Source organism: Sitodiplosis mosellana, unplaced genomic scaffold, assembly GCF_009176505.1.
Source record: "Sitodiplosis mosellana isolate CC-2019 unplaced genomic scaffold, AAFC_SMos_1.0 Smas_scaffold_5, whole genome shotgun sequence".
Taxonomy (NCBI): domain Eukaryota; kingdom Metazoa; phylum Arthropoda; class Insecta; order Diptera; family Cecidomyiidae; genus Sitodiplosis; species Sitodiplosis mosellana.
Genome location: NW_022595248.1, coordinates 1925363 through 1950803, shown reverse-complemented (window position 1 = coordinate 1950803; position 25441 = coordinate 1925363). Strand labels below are relative to the sequence as shown.

The 25441-nt window shown below is 36.3% G+C and overlaps 3 protein-coding genes and 1 long non-coding RNA gene across 4 annotated transcripts; all 4 read left to right on the top strand.

The window, feature by feature from the left end:
* The first annotated feature begins 3085 nt into the window (after window positions 1-3085).
* LOC129567146 (uncharacterized) lies at window positions 3086-6783 on the top strand. The gene is made up of 3 exons (XR_008687824.1): window positions 3086-3185; window positions 3268-3333; window positions 3412-6783. It is a non-coding gene; the product is annotated as an uncharacterized LOC129567146 (long non-coding RNA).
* Window positions 6784-19984: 13201 nt separating this feature from the next.
* Window positions 19985-21147, top strand: LOC129567145 (general odorant-binding protein 83a-like). Its single transcript, XM_055443771.1, has 5 exons — window positions 19985-20164; window positions 20390-20465; window positions 20547-20628; window positions 20701-20884; window positions 21010-21147. The coding sequence occupies exons 1-5, from the start codon at window positions 20084-20086 to the stop codon at window positions 21025-21027; spliced, it is 441 nt and encodes a 146-aa protein (XP_055299746.1). The 5' UTR covers window positions 19985-20083; the 3' UTR covers window positions 21028-21147.
* A 531-nt stretch (window positions 21148-21678) lies between these two features.
* LOC129567141 (omega-amidase NIT2-like) lies at window positions 21679-23169 on the top strand. The gene is made up of 5 exons (XM_055443767.1): window positions 21679-21867; window positions 21939-22279; window positions 22349-22517; window positions 22625-22858; window positions 22927-23169. Exons 1-5 carry the CDS (start codon window positions 21837-21839, stop codon window positions 23001-23003), a joined length of 852 nt encoding a protein of 283 aa, XP_055299742.1. The 5' UTR covers window positions 21679-21836; the 3' UTR covers window positions 23004-23169.
* Window positions 23170-23858: 689 nt separating this feature from the next.
* On the top strand, window positions 23859-25158 carry LOC129566787 (pheromone-binding protein-related protein 6-like). Its single transcript, XM_055443014.1, has 4 exons — window positions 23859-23939; window positions 24467-24542; window positions 24624-24705; window positions 24780-25158. Exons 1-4 carry the CDS (start codon window positions 23859-23861, stop codon window positions 24976-24978), a joined length of 438 nt encoding a protein of 145 aa, XP_055298989.1. The 3' UTR covers window positions 24979-25158.
* Window positions 25159-25441: the final 283 nt, after the last annotated feature.

The window sequence follows — 25441 nt, the reverse complement described above, 5'->3', positions numbered from 1 at the left end:
TCTACAGTCCTATGAATGACCGAATTTTCCGAAATATAATGTTCTGCGAGAAAAAATACACTTTACGAACACTGGCTACATCGTATATGCGTTTTTCTACATTAAACAGTTGATAATTAGCGTATTAGATCATTATGCAATGAAGTGATCATCTACGACTAACTACGTATCAAATGCCACTGCTGTTTGAAATCGAACACAGTAAATGATGATTACCAGTCTCTTGGGGAAAAAAAAAATATTAAAAAAACATTAAGTCGATTTCCGGTTGCATTTCCCTTTTTTGTCATTATAAATTGAAATCATGTTTGTTCACGTGGCAGTATAAAGGTAGTGAAAAGTTGACTTGATGCCTGATTCCAGTTCTTGAAGTTCATTTATTCACGCTTGAATTTTTCCATCAAACATACGTCCGAATGTTGCAGCTAAAATTGTCCATAGTGATTTTGATTTTCATTTTAAAACCATCTGAAATGAAGCCAATTCGAACGATGACAGTAATGGTATCACAATCGAAACCATTCGCTTTTTATGAAAATCACTCATTCAAAGGATTGGATGTGGACATAATTGAAAACTTCGCAAAACGACGCCACTTGAAAATCGAATATGTCGCCACAGACGCACCATTGAAGGTAGTATTCAGCAGCGAAGAACGTTTTAATAACTTTTCACAATCAGCTGCATTTTCGTGAGTTTTCTTTTTTTGATTGACATTCAAAAATGAAATTCGATATAATAAATCGTGAAAATTTATTTTCAGTAAAATCGACATCTTCATTGGCGGTTTGGAAGAAAATGTTATAACAAACCAGAAATTGGTGGCATTGCGATCTTACTATCATGACGCTTTAACGTGGTGTGTGCAAAAAAGGCAACCGATTCCGTTGTGGAAAAAGATATCCCATTTGTGCAATGATCCATTAGTTTACATCATTTTCACTGCGTTGTCAATAATGGTTTTAAGCATAAGTTATTTCTGTCAATCATTTGAACGTCACCCAAAATGGGATTGGCATAAACTAACGTTCAATGCTGTTGTTTGTTTTTTGGGATTTCCATGTTGCTATTACCCGAAAACTACTGCCAACCGCATTTTATGTATATTATGTTTGCTGGCTGCACTCGTTTTTGTGTGTACTTTATCTTCGGTTCTTATGCAGCTTGTTATTACACCGATCTTGAACCCTCAAGTACAATCCGTTCAAGAAATTATTGACGGAGAGTTCAAATTGGTCGGTGATCGGTTTGCATTTGAAAAAATATCAGAACAAAGGGAGGTAAATGTACCAGAATATGAACCAAATTACATTACATTATAGATAATGATTTAGAAATATCGACAAGAATATATTGTATGAATATTGATCTTTCCACATTTAGATATACCCAACGATGGATAAATTCAAAATGACAGATCACCCTGATCAATACATAAACGAACTTCAATGGAATGATAAGATTGCCGCCGCCATTTCCTATGAACTGTCAATTGCGCGTAATCAAACCGGAATTAGTCACTTTGATTCTCTAAAAAATGCACATTGCTTCGATTATCCGAACATCATCCACGAATATTGGTTGAGCATGTTGACTCGAAAAGATTTTCCTCTCTCAAATGAGCTGAACCAATTCATACAGCGAGCAATCGAAGGTGGCTTAATCGTCAAATGGCTAAAACGTTATCGATTATTTGGAAATGAAAAACACCAATTTCAATATTCAACAATCAATGCAGAGAGTTTTTCCATAGAAATGGTCATCTATTTGTGCATGGTATCAACGGCGTTTATAATAGTTGTCATAGAAAGACTTGTTTATGGAAAAGTTCGAGAACCAAATTCGAAACCATTTTGGCGTTACGTGGAAATGGCCATTGATCCATATCGTTACTTCCTATTGGAGGATTTGGATTGGGCCAAATAGAATAACGGAACATAAATATCAACTTCTAGTATTGTCCATTAAATGGTTTTAGTACACGTAAAATGTATTTAGTAGAATTCTCAAATTGTTGACCAGCAATTTGAAGTAAATCGGTTTGGATGATTTTTTTTTGATTGTCTCATTTTCTCTTGAGAATAAAAAAAATAAGGTTTAATGTCGATTGCATATTGGATAGTTATTATTTCTCTCGTTAAATATTTTAATGGTTTATTGATGACACACCTTTGATTTGGAATGAGACGAACAGAATAACGGAATAAAAGCAAGGATTTTAAATATATTATAAGTTCACGTATATACCACAATTTTCAAACATATAAGAATCCAAGAGTAAAAAAACGCTGCTCAAATATTGTCACTACAAAGTCAAGCAATCATGTCTTTGTCCAAGACTAAAAATAATTTCCGATAAAAACAACTCGCAAACAGGAAATAATACGTGATAACACATAAGTTCAGAGAATATGAACAATTGAAGTATTTGTCTGAACCCGTTCTTATTACGCAATTGATGAGTTCTGCTGAAGCGTCAAACTCCAATTTCAAGTCGAGTTTTGAAAATGAAGAGTGAATATATCGCGGCACTGTTGTCAAGTATCGCCTTAATTGGAGGTAATATTGAAAGACGTTGACTATTTGGACGATAAATCTTTCGATTTGATAATTTTGCGCTAATATTGGCATTATTCCATATAGTTACAGCTTATTACGGATTTTCCGGAATATCCGAAAAAAGGAGGTTACATCTCGGTGTCATTACAACGTTATATTTTTGCAATTTTATTAAATAATAAAGTTTACCCATTTGTCATAGACCATACATGAAAGAGGAACGGGAAGAAGACGAAAGAACTGCTCTTGAATGGGGCGATGGTAATGCTTCAGTTCAAAGTGTTGAAAACATCGAAATGTGTGTTGCATAATATATTTTACTCATTTCATTTTAGACGCGAGCTTAGCTGGACTCAAACGGAAAGACAAAAAAAAACATTCTGCATCCCGATGTAAGATTTGATGTTAAAGATGGAGGTACCGCTCTTCATTTGTTTGCTGAAGTGAGTATGTTGAAATTAGCAACATATAAATTTATTAAGCAACAAATAATTCGAATCGGAAGTGAAATTGTCATTCATATTCAGGGTATACGAGGTGTCTCAAATTTCTACTCGACTACGGATATGACAGAACTATCAAAGACTATGAAGGACTAACTCCAGCTGACGTAGCGAGAAAAAATGGTTCTTATTTCGATTCATATTCCGGAGAAGAAGATGAGAAATTTTAAAAGTAATGCAAAAAATGTTGGTTTTTCATTCTTAGGACATAGAAATATTGCCAAATTGATTGAAACCTATACAGCGGTTCCACCAACTCCGCCTCCAAAAGGTGGGTCATGTGATTTATTTTGAAATTCTAAAGAATTAAACATTCTTCTATTATAATTTCCACAAAAAAAACACTTAGAAGTCAAATCGGGAGACAAACAGGTCTTAGAAAGAGTAATCCAATTTTTATTCGATAAGAAGAAACCAGAAGAACCAGATGAATCAGACGAAAACAACATGAATAGAATGGATTTAATTTCTTTTTAAACGATGCAAAAGATAAATACTAATGAGCGATAGAGTATGAAATTTATTTAAAAAGGGGACAATTTTCGTTTCAATGTGGTCATTGTACGCGATACAAAACACCAATCTACGTTGAAAATGACTTCCTTCCTTTTCAATACACAGACATTTGGCTGCATCTAATATAGAATACCAAGAGCGATGTAACAAGTAGTGAAAGAGAGAGAGAATGGTTTATGTGAAATTTTCTGCTTACTCAAATACACATCTAAAATTAAGCTTGAAATGTAATTTAGAGGTTTTATTTTGGGTGGTGTGTGTGCGTGCGGTGGAAATTTATTGTAATGTGAGAGCAAAATGCGATAACGTTACGATATGTGTATCATACACATATCGGGTGTGAAGGTACAAGGTTTTTTCCGCCGACACAGAACGAGAATTCGGTTTCGAACGCAACAAAATAGGATTAAAATTAAATATTTTTGGAGGAATTATTGCGTCGGAATTGTTTTGTGTGGTGTTGTTCGTGCCATCTCTCGTGTAGTGCGTGTGTTGGTATTTTAAATTAAATTCTTTGCAACTGATTACAAGAGCGGAACCTTTATCGTATACTTTGTCGCAATATAATATTTCGTTATTATTATCGAGCATTCACATGTGTATAGGGAACATTTCAAAGGCGACTGGTGTATTCAAGACTTGGTCTGTGTATTGGTAATGCAATTTTCTTTAGCCAATGAACAAAAGCGTCGCATTTAGTAAGCTTACTTTCACTCTCCCACTCACTCGTTCAATTTCTCTCTCTTTCACTGTACCTCTCGCTTTTGCTCTCCCCCTCTCTCTCTCTCTCTCTCTCACACACACACACACACTCTCTGCTACTTGTGACTTATTCTTTCTGACAATGAGCCAAATTAACGTTTGTTTGCCATTGAAAATATTTACGTTTTCAGTTTTGCATGGAAAACGGACGGCAAAAATTGAGCGGGAAAAACATTCTATTGGACATTGGATTATGAAAATGGTTTGAGAATGTGAACATAATCTAAAATTTGGTAAGCATTTCCATTTCATACGGTCGATTTGCAGTCAAATGGCCATGGCTCAAGCGTCTAAATGTTTGGATTGAAAGTTGATTCAAATGCACAGAAAGGCAAGACATACAATAAAATAATGAGATTTTCTCATGGCATACAATTTGTCATGCGAACAACCAACATTTTCGAAGGAAGAAGCAATACAATATTTGGCCGGCGGGGAATCGGACCAAAGCCGCACTGGGATAGGGAAAAAAGGGTCAAAAGCCTTTTTGCGACACCAACAAATTTCATTGAGTTTAATTACTTCAATAAATAAAATGTTGGAAATTCGGCTTTAGAATTTTAATAGAATCCATTTGACTCCTCCAATGCCAGCGCTCGGTGCACAGCAACAACAACAGATCAACGAATGAAATGAATTTTGTCATTTTGATTGTTGAAAATGTTTCAGCAAGTTGATGAAGCGACAAAACAGTTGGAATTTCTCACATTCTCGAGACGTTCATCATTATCATTACTGTGGACTTATCGATTTAAGTCTGCCTTCGAGTCGGATTCACACTAAAACTTTTCGATAACATTTTACTTGTTCGTTTGCGAGTAGTTTTAATGAAAATATTCGTCTGTTGTTGAGCTTGAATGAAAAACTTGCGCTTCATTTCATCGTCGACGATGTCACCGCAACAACAACAACATTCGCTACTCGCAACAATGTGCGGTAAATTGATAAATTCTCTCTCCCTCGCGTCACGTTTGAACTATTACACCGGGGTTTTTTAGGTGAAAAATTAAACGGATGCCACGCTGGTTTGCCAAAACTCGATGTGGCTGCGATAAAATCCGATATCCACCACAAAAAGATGCCGTATATTAAAATAAAGCTCGATAAAAGAAAAAAAAAAACGTACACACATAGGGATAGAAAAATACCGGCACACCCTCCTCATCGTGAATTTATCTGGTAACCAAAAGTTTTCTAATAAAATGTCTGTTTTTTCGGCTTTTTTCGGTGAAAGTGATTAAATTAAAGATTACAACACTTGTGTTCGCTCTCGTCAACCAGAGTGAATTTGAGTTGATACAGAGAACATGTACACCATTCCACACAATACCGAACACAATTCATTGACAAAGAAGCGAAGAACGATGAAATGGCTGTGATGTGAGTGAGTGCTGTGGATTCTTATCTTCGGTGCCATTTTACAGAATTTCCCGAGATGAGTGAATGTGTTTGTGTTTGTGTGTTTTTTTCATCTTTTCGGTTAATTACATGACAAGCTAATTTGTGCCATAAACTTGATGATTTTCTGAAAGAGTCGCAGCAGCATCACGTGGTGTATGTGTGTGCGTCATTTTTAAAGCGATAATTTTTTTTTGAAAAGACTCCAGAGCACAAAAGCGGAGTATATACGTGCCAATGAAATTCTTGGGTGCCAGTTTGACACGTACATCAGATACAAGTTTTTGCAATGGAGTAGCAACAACAATAAAAACAACAACAGCAGCAGTGGCAGCAACAGCGGTGGCATCATTTGATGTGCACAAATAATAGTAAAAGGAAAATCACATAAAGCACAAAGAATGTGGGAGAGAAAAATGCGAAGAATGGATAAAAGAAGGGAAAAAAAGCGAAATGGAGAAGTGGTTCAGGTAGGAAACAACAGTTTGTGAGTAAAAATGGCAAGCTGAAAATGAAGAAGAATGTTAGTTACGAAAGCGGAGCGAACGAGAAAAAAAACACATCCAGTTTTCTATAATATTATATTTTTCCACAACATAACACTCAAAAGGAGCTCAATTAACTAACCTCCTGCTTTATCATTGCCTATATCTTATTTCAGGGATTTCTTGGTGGTGCTGCTCGGTATTGAGCCATTTTGAACGCATGCACACACCGAGAGAGAGAGAGAGAGAGAGAGACAGTGAATGTGGGAGAGACAAAGAAAGACATCGAAACAGCGAACAGACGTCGTTCACCTTCCCTCGTTGTTTATCTTATTTGTTGGCATTAGCTTTTTCTGCTAACGCAAGCAAAAGAAACGAAAAGTTGTGAATTAATATTGGAGTAAATCATTTTGAAGAGAAACATCGAGAAAAATTTCTTCGCATAGATGATGGTTCGGTTCCACCGACAACCGAATAAATGGCAAATGAAGCTGCAGACGAGGGGATATATCTATGCAACGCACGATACTAGCAAACTACTTGTATCGAGAGAACAAAAGGTGAAGTCACAAGACACATTACAAATTACTCTTTAGACGGGTGATACGTTTTCTGCATGCACAACAGTTCGTCTTGTGAATCCAGCGAGCATGCTTGTGGCTAAAAATTGAGACTGATAAATTGGAACTGATGGTTGTTATCAGTTCTTTTTTTTTCGAGGTCATAGACACTTGAAATGCGTTCAGCTTTCGACAATCTGCTTAAAAGTTGCATGCCAATGATTTTTCATGCTCAGGACTCAAGTTCATTCATACCGAGCGGAACATTTTTATGATCGAAAATTATCTTCTCGTTGAATGCGACCACTAAAATTACTTGTGTATCGTTTATTTTAGTCTCGACGCTGTGGGTGTGTGTGTGTGCGCCATGTCATTATCACGGCGGAACGATCTAAGATGTCGAGGCACGCAAATGAGCATTTGCTTCCGATGACACGCAGACCACAAGAGCTCCACATCAAATGAGACAAGTGTAAAATTAAGGCAAATGAGAATAAAAACATCGAAATAATTCCTTGTGGTGATGATGATGATGGCGGTGGGTGAAAATGAACAGTGCCAGTCTATGACGGCGCGTCGTCACCGAAATTAACATTTTCATACTTACGGGAAAAAGGACGACAGAGAAAAAATAATGACTTTTAAGATAAAGCAATAACTTCCTGTTTAATATTCACGTCAAAACATCGTTAGAGTCGCACGTTCAGTCAATGAGAAATGCGGAAAGCAGCTTTTGTTATGACAAAGTTTCATGTTGCCTGACAGTTATGCCGTGCGTGGCACGGAAAAGTGAGAAAAGTGAAAGTGTGTGTGTGTCGATGCGCTTTTTTTTTCTTCATCCCAAAATGAATTGTGCGTTCTGTTTTGAAGCTAATGTCATTGCCGGTTTTTGTTTGTGTTGATGAAGCCAACTTTATAAATATAAATGCGAAGCGTCTACTTTTTTAGCATATATTATTTTAAAGGTGTCACATTAAAGCAATAAAAATATCTTCTATATGAACGAAAGCGAAGATACGGAACACGTTTCACTTTTACATAGCGCGCAAACACAGCGTTGATTATGCTGCTGTTGATGCTGGTTTATGTAGTCTAGTTGTTGCAGCAATGTTGGCACATGGCGCGGTACGCAAAAAGTAGAACAAATCTGAAAACATTTGTTCTTGTTAGTGAAGGCAACGGCCCTTTCTCCCCTCGGAAATACAAAAAAAAAACGAAGAAGAAGAAAAGGAAGGAAAGTCGAAATAGAAGCGAATTTATGTAGGCAGACTAACTCGAATGCGCCAACGAATCGAATGGGGAGATAGAGAGGCAAACGTTTGCCGGCATTTTTCCCGGTACAGGAATGAGGGCAATAATCATACATTATGCATAATAAAAATAACAATATAATAAAAACTACAAACCAAAAGAAATAGACGAACGCATGAAAAACGAAAACAAAACCCGTCAAAAGTGCACACGCACATACATAGATACACGCAATTGACGTAACGCATAGAGAGTTCAGCAGCCTCCAGACGTAATTTCATAATATAAATATGGTGAAACATACATTCCGGCAATAAATGAAACGAGCAGGAAGAAAGCGAGAAAAGCAAGTCGGGAAAAATGAGAATGTTGAAATCATTTTTGAGCGTAGGATGTTTACCGCCAAAATTAGATGAAAAACAAACTTGCTAAAAAAATACTTCGGGCGAAAGTTTTTCTCTTCTTCCTTCTTCCGTTCATCGTACAGTCCGTTTGATGTTCCGAACCAATTCTTGCGTAACATGTGAATAAATTCACTATAGTTTGGTTGACTGGGGCTGTTGGTTCAGCCGCATCCGATTCACCCCAATGGCGAACAAGTGAAAAAAAAAGTCTTCGTGCGAACAAGTGAAAACAAAAGCGAAATTCTTTTTCGCCAACTTTTTTTCTTCTGTCGTTATTTGATAGAAAAATGTGTAAAATTCCACACCACCACCAGCTGACTGAAAAATTGTCGTATATTTGAGCTGACTATCTGGAGCGGTCGTCAATGTGTGTTGCCTCTATCTGGATCATTTCCATTTTAGCCTACCCGATTTGTATCCCTTTGTTTCTCTTTCACTTTCAGTGTCCAAAATTCTGTCGGCACCACGTACGGTTTGTCGATCTTTTTATAAAATCGTCTGTGTTTTGTAAATCCAAGGGATAACCACGTGTTGCGATTGCGCTGTTCACTAATGGAAAATCCATATTTTGCACCGATGTTCACAGCACTGCATACTCTCTTTCACATTCACATGCGGCCGATGAACGAACAAAGTAGAAAAAAGAGGAAATTGAACTTTTTTTCCGCCTTTGCCGTCTTTCAACCGTTACTGTTGTGTACTTTGCTCGTATTCCGAGCAAAGAACACTTGTATCACATCGCAAAATGGTTTATTGATTTCGTATTATACGGTTTAAATTTTTAATAAAAAGCAACTATTTGAAGTACTGCCGACTGGGGAGATACAAGAGAAACTTGTGTTAAAAGACAATTTACAGGCCTAAAGAATGGGTAATGTGATATTACATTTTGCATATTATCCTTTTACGCCAGCCGATCCGTGCAATCGAGCGGCTCTCTGCTCAAGTGCGGATTTTTACGCACAATAAACACGGCTCGAATCAACCATCCTTATACACACATATCGAACACAAGTGATGACGAACATGTAAGCCGTTTAGCACAGACAAAATGAACAATTTGCTAAGACTGCAAGGTTGTGTGTAGCATTTTGTTTGATTTGGTCATAAATACGTCTAGTTTATGTGTTTTTCTAGCCCATACTCAAACATAGCCTCATTGCGGTGAACACAACCAAACCAGTAACATTGCGAATTTATTATGCAAAGACTTTCATGAGTCAAGTTTACAAAAAAAAAAAAAATTTCTGCCCGTAGCGAAATATGGTCGTGTGCTTTCAACTGAATTTTCCATTTGCGGAGCAGCGACAATTTTGGCACAAAAGAAGAAACACATTTTTCATAAGCCCTTTATGAATGACGTTCGATGGATTTCAATGGCATTCTCATTTGCACAATAGCGCACAATTTTCACATGTTTATGAAAATCACGGAGAATCCCATATGGATTAGTTCACACGTATTGAAATTCAATTTACACAACAAACTCCAAAGAGCAATATGCGTACGTTTTTAGTCGATTTTTCCATTTTCATTTTTCTTCAACCTTTTCTGTTTGGTGGTGGGTATTGATTCTTTTGAAAGGCAAATTTTCCATTCACAAAACTTGGGACGAGATTATCAACAGATTATTGAGAGTATTGAAGAGTTTCAGAGCCTAAAATTAGACATATTTTCTGATCGCCTGTTGCTGTTGGCGGTTAGTGGGAGAAAATCGATATTTTGTTGCCCTGTACAGAGTTATTTTTACTTCTTTATTGCCAATCGCTCTCCATCTTCATTTGTTTATTTAAAACGTTTGTTTGCTTATGCTTGCAACACACTTCGACTTGAATGCACGGGAAACCGCTTGAAAAAGCAATGAAATTGATATGAATTACATAACAAAGTAGCTTTGAATGAAATATTCAACGAAAGAGTTAATGTGAGTTGCTCAGCGCAAGGAGCACACTTGAGAAATTGGAATAAAACAAAAGGGATGAAAAAATGATTGTCAAATGATTGTGACATCAAACATGAAAATGTGATGAACATATAAATGATTCTGAGACACACGCGGCCAGACCAATGTTGCAAATGTAGTTTTATGCACTTGATTTTATGCTCAGCACGTGTGTGTGTGTCTTTGTGTATGGATTTTATGCTTTTGAGAAAACAAGAGTGGTTCGCTCTGCTGCATTTGAAATAAACTCCGAGTAAAATGTTGTGAATTATTAAAAAGGCATTTTGAGCGGATCAGCAGCAGCCATAGCGGTATTGATAAACGAGATCCATTAGATTGGGTACTTTCATCGAAATATGGATTCCAATTTCAAAATAAATCACCCACTTTGACATTTTCTTTTTAATGATGGAACAGACGTTATTCATCCTTCGTTTCCGTTCCATTCTTCGTCAGTCAACGGCAAAGCATATCCGGTGACTGAAACGGAACATTTGAACGCAATTTACAATTTGCAATTTGTAGCAATAAATTTAGATCCATAATACATATATAAAAATATGTGTGTTTATATTCGAGCATAATTTTTTCTCCTTTACGTCTTCAACAAAATGTATAAATAACACATAAAAATTGAATCACAATGGTATCATCTAGCTGAATTCATGTGTGTGTGTATGTTTGCAATGGGGTGAATCGGGATCGTATGTACTTTACTTGCAATTTTCAGTTCGTTGCGGCCAGAAAAAAATACTTTTACTATTCGGGAAGATAAGAAGAACGAAAAGAAAGCCCAAAAATGGACTCATTCAAATTCAGGAAGATAACGGCAATGCAACCATGGCCACAACAAATAACAATAGAACTAAGCTGGGCCTTTTGTAAGCATAACGTTTATCTCTATTTTTCACAACTTATTACGGAATCAAATCGACAGCTTATATTTCTTGGTGGTGGTGGTGCTGTCATTGTTATTGTTGGTTTTTATTATGTGTATGCCATTTGGTCATTGACCAGGAACAGTGTTGAATATCAACAAAGATATGGGAATGCCAATATAGTAAATATCCTGTCAAGCATCCGCTTTTCAAATACAGATAATAATGAATCGCACGAGAGAAAGAGGCAAAACGAGCGAAAAAAAAAATTCCCATTTCAAAATCGCCAAATGGAAAATTGAGAAGAGGAAAAAGCAATAACAGATTTCTGTTCGTTGAATACAAATGAATGAATTTCAGCACATAAACTGTGTGGATGTTGCCACCATGTACTACGTTCCGACGTTTTTCGAAGTGACAAGTGTGTTTGTATGCGTGGCCTATGGGGAGAGAGAAAGGGAGCAAAAGGCGTCCGATGTCTCTGTGAATGTGTGCGCGTGGCTAGTAGCTGAGTGTTGTTCAATCGACCGAGCGCGAATATCTTCAACACATTGCTCATAAAAATATTTCCATGTTAACGAATTTTCCAACGCAGAAAAACATTTCAAATAATGAAATGATCAACAAAGTTCGCTTTAGAATCAAATTGTTTAGCGCACACAAAGCATGTCTCATTTATCGCTACTTTGAAATTCGCCAACGTTTTTTTTCTTTTTCGTCTCAGAAGTTGTTTCTCTTCCTTTCCATCGAGTCGACGCTCAAAATTTGGTGACACCGAACAATTCGTCGTTCGACGAAAACAAGTGAAAAATTCAAAGCGCCACCAAATTCCAAACATTTTCTCTTTAATTTCCTTGTAAAGAGCAAGACAAGAAAAACTTACTAAATGGATGCAGCTTCTTGTAATCATGTTTCAAGATCTATTTGCTGATGCTCTCTGTTTACTCGCTCTGCTGCTGTGTGTTGTTTGAATGTGCTTTTGTCATGAATACTACGTTGGGATTATGTTGAGATGAGACAGGCTTTTAAAGTTCAAATGCTATCATTGTCACGAAACAACAGCAAACAACAGCACCAGCACCATCAACGAGAAAGACATTCGCTACTCTTTTTTTTCTTTCATTCGTTCGTTCGTTTGCCATGGAAAAAGCGATACGAAGCCATTTTAAACATAAAATGCAAAATATTATTCAATACAATGCAAATCGTTGTGTAATATGTTGGAAATTTATTCCATAATCCAGTCGTTTATTTGTATTATTCATAGAGACAGCACACGTATACATCTTGGTTGGCGGATGTTATTTTTTTTTTAGATTAGAACGAACGAGGATGAGCACAACACGGACTCACAGAAAGGAAAAAAAAACGAATTAATGCCGTACAAACGTGTTGAGCACATCCTTGGCAACGGGAAGATGCTTAGTGTATCCATTGCAGTGGCGTGTACATATTTTCCGATCGCTTTTTTTCTCGTCTACTTATGAAATCCAAAGCAAACATAACATAACACTTGTGCAATGTCTGACATCATGCGACCTAAGTATGTTTCCCGGATGCGATAAACATTTTCTTCGTAAGTTCTTTGACACGGCTATGAAAATATTGCGATGAAGATGCGCTTTTTCATGAGTCTCACTTGTGATATTTATCGAATATTCTTGATATTCAATGTCGTCTCCTTTCCATCTCTTCCTTTTGTCTTTGAACTTGAACTTTTGCAACTCCACTCAATTTTCGTACAATCGAAATTATATTATGAAAAGTTTACCCTTTGGAATTTAGTTATTGAACAAAGTTTCGAACACATTTCACCCTTCAGTTTCATTCTTCTCTCGGTGGGTTTTGATCTTGGAACCGGGCAACTATTTATGCTGCATTAGACGAAGTTGTCGCTTTGTGTAAGTGTAGAAAATTGAATAGATAACATCTTTAAATTCGGATAAATTGACGGCAATCAAGTCAATCGAAGAGCAATGCGTGTTTTATTGCCGTCATCTTTCTTCTTTGCTCGTGCTGCTGCTGCTCTTCGATTTTCGATAAAAGCATAGCCAACACAGTTTATACCATTTTCGAAGCAATTTTTACCAGGATTTAGTTGAGTTCGTTCAATTTCAAGTGGATTTTGAATTACAGCGATAACTTTGTGCAAGAGTCAATTCTTCCTCCGGCTAAAGCACTGCAATGCGCAAAGAAAACGATTTGTCTTGCCCTTTGGTTGAGAAAAGGATCTTTCTTTGACGATTAAGTTTCTGAAAATCAATTTTTGCCACACTAATTCCATTTTGTACAACGATAATCAAGTTCCGGGACTTTTCCATTGCCAGCTTCCACCAATGTGCGGGCGTTTATTGCGGCATCAAAACCGGAGGTATAAATAGCCACTAAATGAAAATCCCTTCCGTAATGCTGTTTTCCGAAAGCAATATGTATTTTGAGCCACCTTCAAATTTTGCAATCAATTCAACTGTGCACCTTTATCGTCATTTTCATAGAGAAAAAGAAATACATACGCCTTATGCCTTGATATTACATTTAATTCACGCCAAAGCCCATCGTTGTCAATGAAAAGCATCTCGTATTTGCATTCAAACTTCAAGAATCGTCAGAGTACAGCGAATAAAAGGCACGAGGGTCGAAGAGTTGGCCATGATGAATGTAAAATAAATTTATTGCTATTTACAAAATGAGATACCTGCTGAAGAAAAAGCAAGAGTCGTATTTGTCTCGTACCATCGTTCGATCACAGCTCGAACTTGGTATCTCGTATGAGATAAGGGGCGTCGATGTAGCACTTCATAAAGGTTTATGTAGCAAAATCTTGTACATACCGTGCCGACTCCGACTGTCTTAAAATGTGCGTTGAAACAAAATCGATAAAACATTCAATGTCGGCAAAATTCAAATGCAAAGGAAAATGTCTAGTAGAAATGCGGCAGCATTCACTTTACGCTTCCCCACAATATTTCCTTCCATTTCGGTGTTTTCCGTGAAAAGAGTCATATTTTGTATGAAAATTTTCCGAATCTGATAAAATAAGACGGCGCGCGAAGAAATCGCCGATTGAGCATCGCAAAGCCATTAAATTGGTTATAGTCTCACAATTTTTTCTTCTCTAAATAGAACAGAAGGAATACCCTCACATCGAATGGAGAAAAAAAAGATCGATAAAACCGATTTCTAGCCATGAAAAAGAATGGAACGAAAAAAAAACACTGTCGAATTCGGAATTATTTACATTCACGGCTTATTCGAAGGGGTCAGTCGTAAAAATTGGCAAGCACTAGACTCAGATACACACGTGCATCTTCACGAAATTGCTATAAAGTGAACAAAATCCGAGGAAGAACTCGTCCCAGCGGACGAATAGAGGAAGACGGGAGACTACAAAGCATCGCTCCACGGTCGAAACGTTCGTATAATTCTTCATTCAGCATTTGCTATACCTTTTGGCGAACTACTCTTGACTGCTCAAATTCTACGGCGTGTCTTCTCCCCACTTCCTTGTTGTTCTTTAGCAACAAAATGTCGAAGATGTTGTTTGTTTCGAATGTTTTTCTGGTAAAACTTGCACAGAATATCAACACACCGCATTCGACACGAGGCAGACGACATAACGTGTGCTTGACAAATCCACAAACACAAATATTATGACGGTCTCAAAGTTTGTCTCGACATTTCTCGGGTTGACATTGCATTTTACTGGTGCCGTGCAACAAAAAAAGCAAACATATTGTAGCCGAAGATGAAACGACTTACAAACTTATTTTTCCTGTGGTTTGCTTCTTCTCTTTTTATTGTCGTAATAAAGTTTTGCTGCGTCAAAAGAAAGACACACACACCGTACGACACACTGTAAGCCAAATCGGACCGTTTCGGATGCGAACAAATTTAATTAATTATGATTTATTTACGATGCTATTAGTGAAAAGTAATTGGATGTCAATATCCATTCCCGTATTCTCTTTCGCTACGGAGATCCACAAGACGGGCCAGACTAGTATCAATAATTTAGTGGTTTTTGCTCACTTTTGTGCAAAACATACACTCCATTTTATTTATCCGAAAAATTACATTTTATCGTCGGTCTATGACGAAGAATCGTCGCATTGTGAAATCCGTTCGTCGAAATGTGACATTGAGTTGCGGTAGCGCAATTTATCCAAATCCACTATAACACAAGTCGTAAAATGAGTAAGTAGATTTTCATTGAGCCCAACGAAGCGTCTAACCGAATGTCTTTCGGTTGGCACATCTCGCGGTGTTGATGAATCGATATCATCATGTTCATCTCTCATGGATTCCGTCACACATCATTCGTTGATTGTTATATTCATGGCATCCAAGGCCGAAAATGGGAACAATTTAATGAGAGACATTTGATATCACCGATATATTACGATTCACATCGAGAGCATTTTTCACATGGAAAAAGATCGGCACATAAAAAATTATATCGCTTGATTCAAATGCATTGTATTATTCGAACGGAGCTTCTTCCCTTTTCGAATAAAAAAAAGCGAACAACAACATTTATGAAGCATATTCATGGATATCAAAAACAATTGTATGCACCCATTTTGTTGTTTGGCCATAATACTTAAGTGGATGGAAAGTAGGGCATAAAAATGATTCTCGGAAAATGCCGAGGCAATTGAATCTACGATTAAGCAATTACAGAGAGCATTTAATGTATTGAAATGTTCCTGCTTTGACACTAGGGCTTGCCTTGTTTGACACACATATGACTAGTTGGGGTGCTGCCGACGCCGTAACTGCTGCTGTCGCTGCTAGTGCGGTTTAATATGCGCTTCCAATTTCAAGTATACATCACTCTTCGAAGGAATTACAAATTTCTTGGCATAGCTAACGCGAATAGAGAAAAAAACCGATAAAATACACGCAGCGAAACAATTTTGTGCATTCCAATTCGTAGAACACAGTGCATTGCGGGTAATCCGGTGCTTGTTTCCTGACGACATTTTGACATCGTCTACAGCTTTTGCTTGCAAATGTATTCATCACAACCGACGAATTTGACTCTCATATCCGTTGACAGCAGTGGGAAATTGGCGTTGCATATAATATCGAAGGAATTACATATTAACATGAATTCCAGATGTAAGCGGATGAATTGGTGTTATCGAGCGCACAGTGACAATGGGTATATATGATTCTTGATGGGTGGCACACACGCGCACACTAACACGTATCCAAAATGGTTAGAATAACACACATATAATCATGTAATGCTGTTAATATTGCATTTAAGTAATAGCGATACGAGGGAGAGAGAGAGAAAGAGAGAGAATTATTCGCCCATAATCATTACCTTCGCCAAATTTATTGTGAGGAAATTAAATTAAAGTCAATTTCAAGGGAATGTGTGACGATATGTGCCGCTCTTTTGCTCTCGCATACGCCTTCCCCTTTGTGCCGATGACCCGAATATTTGTACAACGGTTCAATTTAGATTTCGGATAATGTGCACAAACTCCATTAATAACAACACGACGAAATGCTTATTAGTCACAATTATTCAAACATCTGCATACATTGTAAAATTTTATGCCATTTTAATTGACTCTCTCCCTCTCTCACTTTCACTCTCCCTCACTCCGTCTACGTTTACACGAAATGGAAAATTGCGACGATGAAAGAGATGAGCAAAAAGTGATACGAGACACCGCAACACAATTTTGATTAATAAATTTTCAACCGATTTATTTGTTTTAAAACTCAAACATAAATATTTACTGACATCTCTCGCTCTCTCTCTCTCTCCATGGGATGGCATTCGTGTTGCCTGGCAAACATACAACATCGAGGCTTTATTTACATTGCTACATGGCTTTTTTTGTTGTTGGAATGTTTCATTTTGTGTAAATTTATTACATTGTACGAAGCGGATTGGTATTATTGTTGGCCTTATCGAGATGAGAACGGCATGAATGGAGTTTGCATGATGAATTTATTTCAAGGCTTGAAACTGAGCAATTCCTGCTCGCAAATGATTTTCTCTTTGGATGGAGGTAAATGAAGAGAAATGGGCGTTGGTAGTGTTTTTTAAGCGAGATGCTCGGTGTGAAAATGGTTGTAAGTATGGAGATTGTGCCAATGATACACTGGAAAAAAATCTAATATTTTATTAGAATACTCTAATCTCCCCCTTCATGTCGCCTCCAACACCACCGAACCCAACTGACAAAAAGAGTCAACCGTATCATTCCATCACAAATGCACTTCTTTAAGTAGGATTCCTTTCGCGAAGCGCAGAAATTTTACGCACGAAAAGCGTGAACTCCGTTTCTATAATTCATTGCTGAATACAATATTATATGTACATTTCGAGACACACACACAAAAAGACAGAGAGAGAGAGTGAGCAACCGTAAATCACTCCATGGAACAATGATAACTGTCGCACAACAGCACACCGAATGAAGAGTAAACAAAGTGTCGTATGAGTGCGTGCGTGCGTTTGATACAAAAGGGAGACGCTGGATTTTGCAGCAACAATATTGTATTGAGATATTCTTAAAATTCAATTTGCGTTATTTTGGTTTTTGTTTATGCTTCCAGTTCACTTCCATTTGCTTTCTTTGTATGTTACTTTTGTATGCGCTGCGCCCGTCTGTCGGCTCCAATGAATAATGAATGAGTGTATTTTCTATTGCTTTAATTCGAGTCGCAGAATCGATATAAACACAGAGTGAAAAACACCAGTTTCCTGCTTTGGAATAGTGTGCACATATTAGGAAAAGTAAAAGATCGATAAAGACGGAACCAAACACATATAAATATGTACAATTTACAATTCAAATCACTCTCAAAATGTATTAGCTCTTCCTTTATCACGTGTTGTTTTCGATTGTTCGTTCCTTTTCACAAACGGATGAACGAAAAAAAAATTCTCCAAAGGGATCAATGTATTCCCCTAGAATAACATTTTCGAAGATACACACAGCACATGGAATTGGATACGAAAGTTTTCTCTCGAATTTCATCTGAATAAAAATTATTCACATTGAGTTAAGGATAGATTAAGTCTTAATCGTATAGCTAGCACACTTTGCTAAGCACATTGGACATTTTCACTTTTTTTTCCTTTCGATATTCATTTCCTTACTATTTTCACTCATATTCATGCTAATTTTTTGTGCATATCTCTACTTTTTAATGTGTTTCGTGGGAGAGGTGAACTAGATTTCCAAAGAATAGAGCTAACCAAATCAAATGCTAACGAAGTGGAAAGAATGGAATGTGTTCGTACATAAAATCTTTGAAAGTCATTGAATACAACGCAGACGAACAAAGACGAAGACAAAAAAACCGAGTGTGAATTGTGTTCACAGCATCTTAATGAGGAGTAAACCAACTTTGGTGATTAGTACAAAACAAGCGCAAGAGAAATCGTTGGAATCCATTAAACCGTCTTTTCACATTGTCCATAGACAACTCTTGCGAATAGATTCGCTGTGAATTTAGCAAACTCAGAGCATCCAAGTGCAAACGAGCTGTGATTCATTATTATCTTCCAAAGAAGAAAAAAAAATAACAAGGAAACACATCACACCCAGAAAAACTCAAGCATTATGTCATTAGCAGTGGTTTTTCTGTATGTGTTGTCATGGTTTTAGCACGTTATCGGTCAGTTTGCGGTCGTTTTTCTTCGTCGTATTGATACAATCAATTGAATGGCCAAGTGACATGATCAATTTACAAGCCAAAGAACGACAGAAACGTAGGAGGAAAATCCAATTTACACCCCGATGCAGACGAGTGCGAAACACACAAGAACATTCCATGAATTAAGCAAAGCTCCGTCATGCAAAAAGAAAATCGACAAGGATCAGCACCAGTGGGATTTTACAGACAAGAAAAACAACACGAAGCAACTGTATTGCATGGTGGCTGTTGTACATTTTATATTCCACATCAAACAGCGTGTGTAACAGAGGAGGCGTTCAATATCACTTTCGCTTACGATTTTTGCGTTGTCTTCTACAGTTCAAGATTATTATGTCATGACGAAAAACAGCGGCATCGATAGTTTCAAAGGGTTTTTTTTATTTCATTCTTCGAAAGCTGATTCAAGTGCGTTCTCGCTTTTTTCAATCGCATTTTTACTTGATACTTTTCCATCGCCTTTTTTGAGTGCAAAAGCGAACAACAAATGGCCATCATTCAATTCTTATTCAAGAACAGCTTAATGCCAACTTAAACAATGGGTACCGAAATAAGAATAGTATAAAAAGCGCACGAATTATAGACACACTAAAACCAAGGGAAAATAAACATCATCACCACTATCTGTCTATTTGTCACGTACAATTTTTGGATCGTTCATAATGTTACGTAACTTGTGAATAGCAAAAATGTTCAAATGCAGCTTGAACAAGACATTCAACACAGCACCGGAGACGGTAATTAAACACAGAAAATAGCCATCATTTAGCAACTGGTAGAATTATTCGGATGAATGCTTTTATTCACGTCAAATAGGTATTTTGCTAGCATTAAGTGCTGCTTTGAACTCATTTCAATAGAGCTTATATCATCGGTTACATTGTTCCAATTTCAATAGTTACATTGTGGCCCATCATGTGTTTCGCTTCAAATAGAACTTTCGTCAAGATTCAGTGATAATCAGTGCTAATGCCTGGGCCAGACTTGTAATTAAAACTGATGAATTTGGTTCGAAACAAAATGCTATTTTGGAAAATGCCAACATCATTCCATCGAAATTTGTGTATATAAAGTGGAGATAAAGCGGTTGGAACATCAGTCGATGACAAGAGTGAAACCGAGAGAAAATCTTCAAAATGCAAGTGCTTGCAATAACGTTGTTTGTAGTTTTTTTGAGCTTCGGACAGTCCAATGCTGGAACACGACGTGACGATTCTGTAAATATTGTCCTTGATTGATGCCATTTTAGTTGAAAAGTTTTAACGAAAAACGTTTTCCATATGTTGTCCATTTTTGAACAGTTTTAATTAAAGTTACAAGAAGCAATTCTTGTTAAACGTCAACATTTCGCAACATAATTAAATTTCAAAGAAAATAAAAATGGAACCGATGGGTATAATTGTGAACAATATCTGCTAATTGTTATTTCATTCACATTTCAGTGGCCACCGCCGGAATTTTTGGAGATATTGAAGCCCGTTAGTGACAAATGTAAAGCCGATACTGGAGCTAGCGATGGTGAGAATAAGAAGAAATAACTTTATACCGAATTTCCAATGAAGTCTCCAGAATAAATAATATGAAATTTCATCATTTCAGCGGCCATTAAGGAGTTCAGCGATGGCGAAGTTCATGAAGATCCAGCTCTTAAATGCTTTATGTCGTGTTTGTTCCATGAATTGTAAGTGATTGTTATTATTCTCTTTCTTTCAAACTAAAATTTGCAATTTCAACATGATATTAACCAATTTAGCCGTGTCGTCGATGACAATGGCGATCCACATTTCGAGAGAATTAATACACACGTCAAATTAATGGATGACGAAATTCGACAAATTGCCGAGCCTGTTCTCAAACAATGCACAAATCCACAAGGTGCTGATAAGTGTGAACGAGCCTTTTCCATTCACAAATGCTGGAAAAATGCTGATCCAAAAGTATGTTGACCAAATTTGAATATTTTCATTGCGTTTTAAACTTGAAATTACTAAAAAAAAAATTGAACGCAAAGAGAATTTTTAATATTCAAATCTCATACATTTCAATTATTTATTTCTCACAGCATTACTTCTTGGCTTAAAATGAACATTTTCCAACCGGATTCGCTTCGTTTCTTGAATCTAAATGGGATCACAGTGTATAAGGTTATGCAGCAAAGCTCTTTACATTTATTTGCACCAACATTGAATAAAATTGTCCAAAATTATCAAACGAAATGACATATTTGAAATAAATAAGCAAAACTTAATATGAACAATTTGCAAATATTAAAAAGTCTTTCATCCATGAATCAAAAAAATGCTGTGGCAGCTCAAATCAAATCTTTTTGCCTTTTGAATGATGCAATAATATGTAACACTAGAAAAGAACAGCGATCAAATGTTTTTACAAGATTTATTTCTTTGTTAAACAAAATTAACAAAGAGAAAACCGAGAAGTAAGTAATATTAAAATGAAAGTCATCTTCTTCTTAGAAATCACCCTGTTTTGTTTACATATGTCGGCCGTCATAGACGGTGACAAATCATAAAAACCGCTGATAAACAAAATAAGAACAATTTTTGTTTGCAAACATTTAAATGAAATATACAGTTTGACGTTTATTTTATGGCAACACTAAAGCATACGATACATTTTGACGTATAAGACGAAACCGGTATTTTTACATTCACATTTGTACTATCGAATAAGAAGACAGAAATCAATTACGTCGTAATTGCGATGAGTACAGTCATTCGATTGTGAAAAAAAATCATCAGTCGATTTAATCAATATTATTTGATTGCGATTGAACATATAATTAAATTGGTTATATTGCTAAATAACTTGATTAGAAGTTTCATTCAATTCAGTTGTAACTGGAGTTTGAGCCCAAAGACTTGCGTAACAATGTTTAGAACAATGACCTCGAGTGAAACAAGTCAGTTTTGCTTTCAATATTAAAATCTTTTTGAAGGTGTTCTATTGGTTTCAACGTTGTATTTTCTGTAGGTTTGCGATTGTGTTTGCTTCAGTTTGCGCCACAAGCCGGTCTGGCCAAAACGTTGATCCATTTGGAAGAGTTGGTTGAAAGATCTGCAAACGAATATAATCCACAAATAATAGCACTGCCTGAGTGCTTCAATTTCGAGTATTGCACAGATGCCTCAATCATTACTGCTATGGCTGAAACAATAGAGGAAGGCAAAACTTGTCGCACTCTATCCAAGCTATCGAAAAAGTTTGGCGTGTACATTGTGGGCGGAACAATTGTTGAACGCGATGGTGACAATTTGTATAATACATCCACAGTTTGGAATCCAAACGGTGAATTAATTGCACGCTACCGAAAGGCAAGTGAAAAATTGTCGACACATTTTAATCAAAAGCGATGATACGATATGAAATGTTTGTTGATTTAGGTGCATTTGTGTAATTATCATTCAGAGGAAGGAGTTGACATTGTTGAAGTGGGTATTTTTACGCCCGGTGATGATTTAGCCACATTTCAAGTGAATGGATTTAAATGTGGCATTGAGATTTGTTATGATGTTCATTTTGAGGAACTCGCTAAAGCGTACAGAAGATCTGGTGGGTTAATTGAATTAGTGCTACAATACGATGTTGATTTAACAATATCAAGTACAAAGGAAGTTTTACTCTCCTTTTGATCAATTGAACTGTTAATTATTCCATAGGTTGCGATTTGATATTCTTCCTAGCTGCATTTCCCATTAGCATTGGACCACAGTATTGGGAATTATTGCATCGTGCTCGAGCCATTGATAATCAACTATTTGTGGCTGCTGTTTCGCCAGCACGAAATGAACAAGCCAATTATGTGGTCTATGGCCATTCTATGATTATCGATCCAATCGGAAACGTTCTCGCAAAAGCCGAAACTGGAGAAGAAATTGTTTTCCACGAAATTGGTTCGATTCAACAATCAAGTTCATTTCACTCCATTTCAGAAAGTAATTTTCGTTCTTTCACTTTGCAGACCCAAAAGTTAGCCGAAAGTTTCGTAAGGAATTGCCGCTGTACACATCAAGAAGACCAGAAGTTTATAACAAATAATTTAATTGAAACTGACATTTCTTATTACTTTTGTTTTATTCTATGATTTGAAATATTACTTTCATCCTATGCTTCGCCATGAGCATCATTTCAATTCAAATTATTCAAAATGCTGCAGTTTTTTTCAAATCAAATATATTCCATTGCAAAACCAAAAATGCTTTATTATATTACAATCACTTAAACTAAAACAATGAGATAAGATCAAATAAAAAATAATTTTATTAGTTTACCTATCGTATTGTGATTTAGATACATGCCGCAGTCTTATATTTTGCTTGATATAGTGAAAATTGATCTGCCCATGATTACACATCTCCAAGTGCATCTTATCACAGAAGATTGAATAGATAGTTTATCAAGAGTCAATATCGTTTTTGTGTAGATTTTTATTGAAACAACTTTTGCGTTAGACAAACGATAAATTTCCTGAATAGAAGTCAATCCAAAAACCAATAGTTATCCATTCAATCCAGAGCTTCAACATGTATTGAGCCATGCCGTTTAGTAGCTGCCAGCTGCTAGGTGGTGGAATTATTCGAAATAACACTTTAATTCTCTTTCAATCGATATATTTAGTTGGCACGGAAGTACTAATATGAACTCATTTAAATTTATATGAAATTTCATATAATCAGTTACATTGTTGCAAATTCGATTGAGTTTCGCTTGAAATAGAACTGATAAATGGACCAGACTTGTTATTAGAACTGATAAATTTGGTTAGAAACAAAATGCTATTTAAAAAAATGCTAAAACCATTCTATCGAAATGTGTGTATATAAAGGGGGAATAAAGAGGTTCGAATATCAGTCGGTGACAACTGCCGAGTAAAATTGAGAGAAAATCTTCAGAATGCTAGTTTTCGTAATTTCTTTGTTCATTGTTTTGTTTAGTTTTGACCAGCTTAATGCTGAATTACGACGTGACGACACTGTAAATATTGTTTTTAATTGTTAACATTTGAAGTGAAAACTTCCAACGAAAAACACTTTCCATGTAACGAACATTGAAAAAATTGAAACAAGTTTGTTCAGAACTCCATACGCAATCAAGCCCATACACACGAACCCATATACACAAACACAACCAAACGAACGACACATGTATACCAGCACACAAGTCACTGCGTAGCAATGACAGAAACCAGACCTGCTACGACCATCAAGCCAACAAGACCTTTGCCGATGTCGAGCGCAAGCAATATAAAAGCCAAAAGAAACACATTCTCATAGTTATTAAGTAGAAAAATAAATAGTGATTCAACTAACAATTCAAAACAATTGCATTTATCATTTTATTGCCCCTAAAAACCTTCTTGTGCTCGAACAAAGTTCAGTTGTTGTTCAACGGCATGCCGTTGGTCTAATTCCTGTACAAAATTAAATTCCAAAGGCGAAAAAAAACGAAGAATATAATTGCGAACATTATTTCGGTTAATTGTTATTTTATTCGCATTTCAGTGGCCACCGCCGGACTTTTTAGAGGTATTGAAACCAATTAGCGAAAAATGTAAAGCCGAAACTGTAGTTACCGATGGTTAGAATTAGAGGAAACGGTTTAATAAGGTACTTTAAATGCATTTTTCGGAATAAATAACATGAAATTTCATCATGTTAGCGGCCATTAAGGAGTTCAGTGATGGTGAAGTTCACGAAGATGCAGCACTCAAATGTTATATGTCATGTTTGTTCCATGAATTGTAAGTGATTGTGAAGGTTTTTTCTCCTTCGAAATTAAATGTGTGTAATTTAAACATGATCTTAACCAATCTAGCCGTGTGGTCGATGATAATGGCGATCCACATTTTGAGAGAATTAATACACATGTCCGATTACTTGACGAGGAAATTCGACAAATCGTCCAAGTAACTTTTCTGATCTGTACAAATCCACAACGTGTTGATAGGTACGAACGAGCCTTTTCCATTCATAAATGCTGGAAAACGCACGATCCAAAAGTATGCTCACAGTAGATGGCTATGATTTTCAATAACATTTTCTTACTTATAGTTCAATTTTGGAATTTGAATCCAATTTAAAATTGTTCTAATGTAAGAATCTTCTCATTTCCAATTGTTTATTTTTCCCAGCATTATTTCTTGGCCTAAGATGAATATTTTATCAGTGGGTTTGGTTTATTTGGAAAGTTGCATTCAAAAGGGAACGAAAGGTACGGTTCAAAATTATTTGCACCAAAGTTTGACAAAAAAAATGTTTGAATTCGACTAAAATTGTCCAAAATTTGATTTCAAATTGTAAATTCCCAACAAATAAAAACACCTGTACAAACAATAAAGCGATAAATGAAGAAAATTAAAAAAAATAAATTCACCCATGAGGCTGTGGTTAATCAGTTGACGATCTTGTATTTTTAAGATTCATCCCAAGAGATTTCATCGAAGACTTTTTATAATTAAAAGTCTACGTCGTTTTTGT

Excerpts from the sequence above, each read along its gene's own strand:
- LOC129566787 (XM_055443014.1), top strand. The coding sequence starts at position 23,859 with ATGCTAGTTTTCGTAATTTCTTTGTTCATTGTTTTGTTTAGTTTTGAC. Across the intron at positions 23,940-24,466 it reads AATTACGACGTGACGACACT|TGGCCACCGCCGGACTTTTT; the intron begins GTAAATATTGTT and ends TTCGCATTTCAG. Across the intron at positions 24,543-24,623 it reads CGAAACTGTAGTTACCGATG|CGGCCATTAAGGAGTTCAGT; the intron begins GTTAGAATTAGA and ends TCATCATGTTAG.
- LOC129567141 (XM_055443767.1), top strand. The coding sequence starts at position 21,837 with ATGTTTAGAACAATGACCTCGAGTGAAACAA. Across the intron at positions 22,518-22,624 it reads TAAAGCGTACAGAAGATCTG|GTTGCGATTTGATATTCTTC; the intron begins GTGGGTTAATTG and ends ATTATTCCATAG. Across the intron at positions 22,859-22,926 it reads AATTGTTTTCCACGAAATTG|ACCCAAAAGTTAGCCGAAAG; the intron begins GTTCGATTCAAC and ends TTCACTTTGCAG.
- LOC129567145 (XM_055443771.1), top strand. The coding sequence starts at position 20,084 with ATGCAAGTGCTTGCAATAACGTTGTTTGTAGTTTTTTTGAGCTTCGGA. Across the intron at positions 20,466-20,546 it reads CGATACTGGAGCTAGCGATG|CGGCCATTAAGGAGTTCAGC; the intron begins GTGAGAATAAGA and ends TCATCATTTCAG. Across the intron at positions 20,629-20,700 it reads TCGTGTTTGTTCCATGAATT|CCGTGTCGTCGATGACAATG; the intron begins GTAAGTGATTGT and ends TAACCAATTTAG.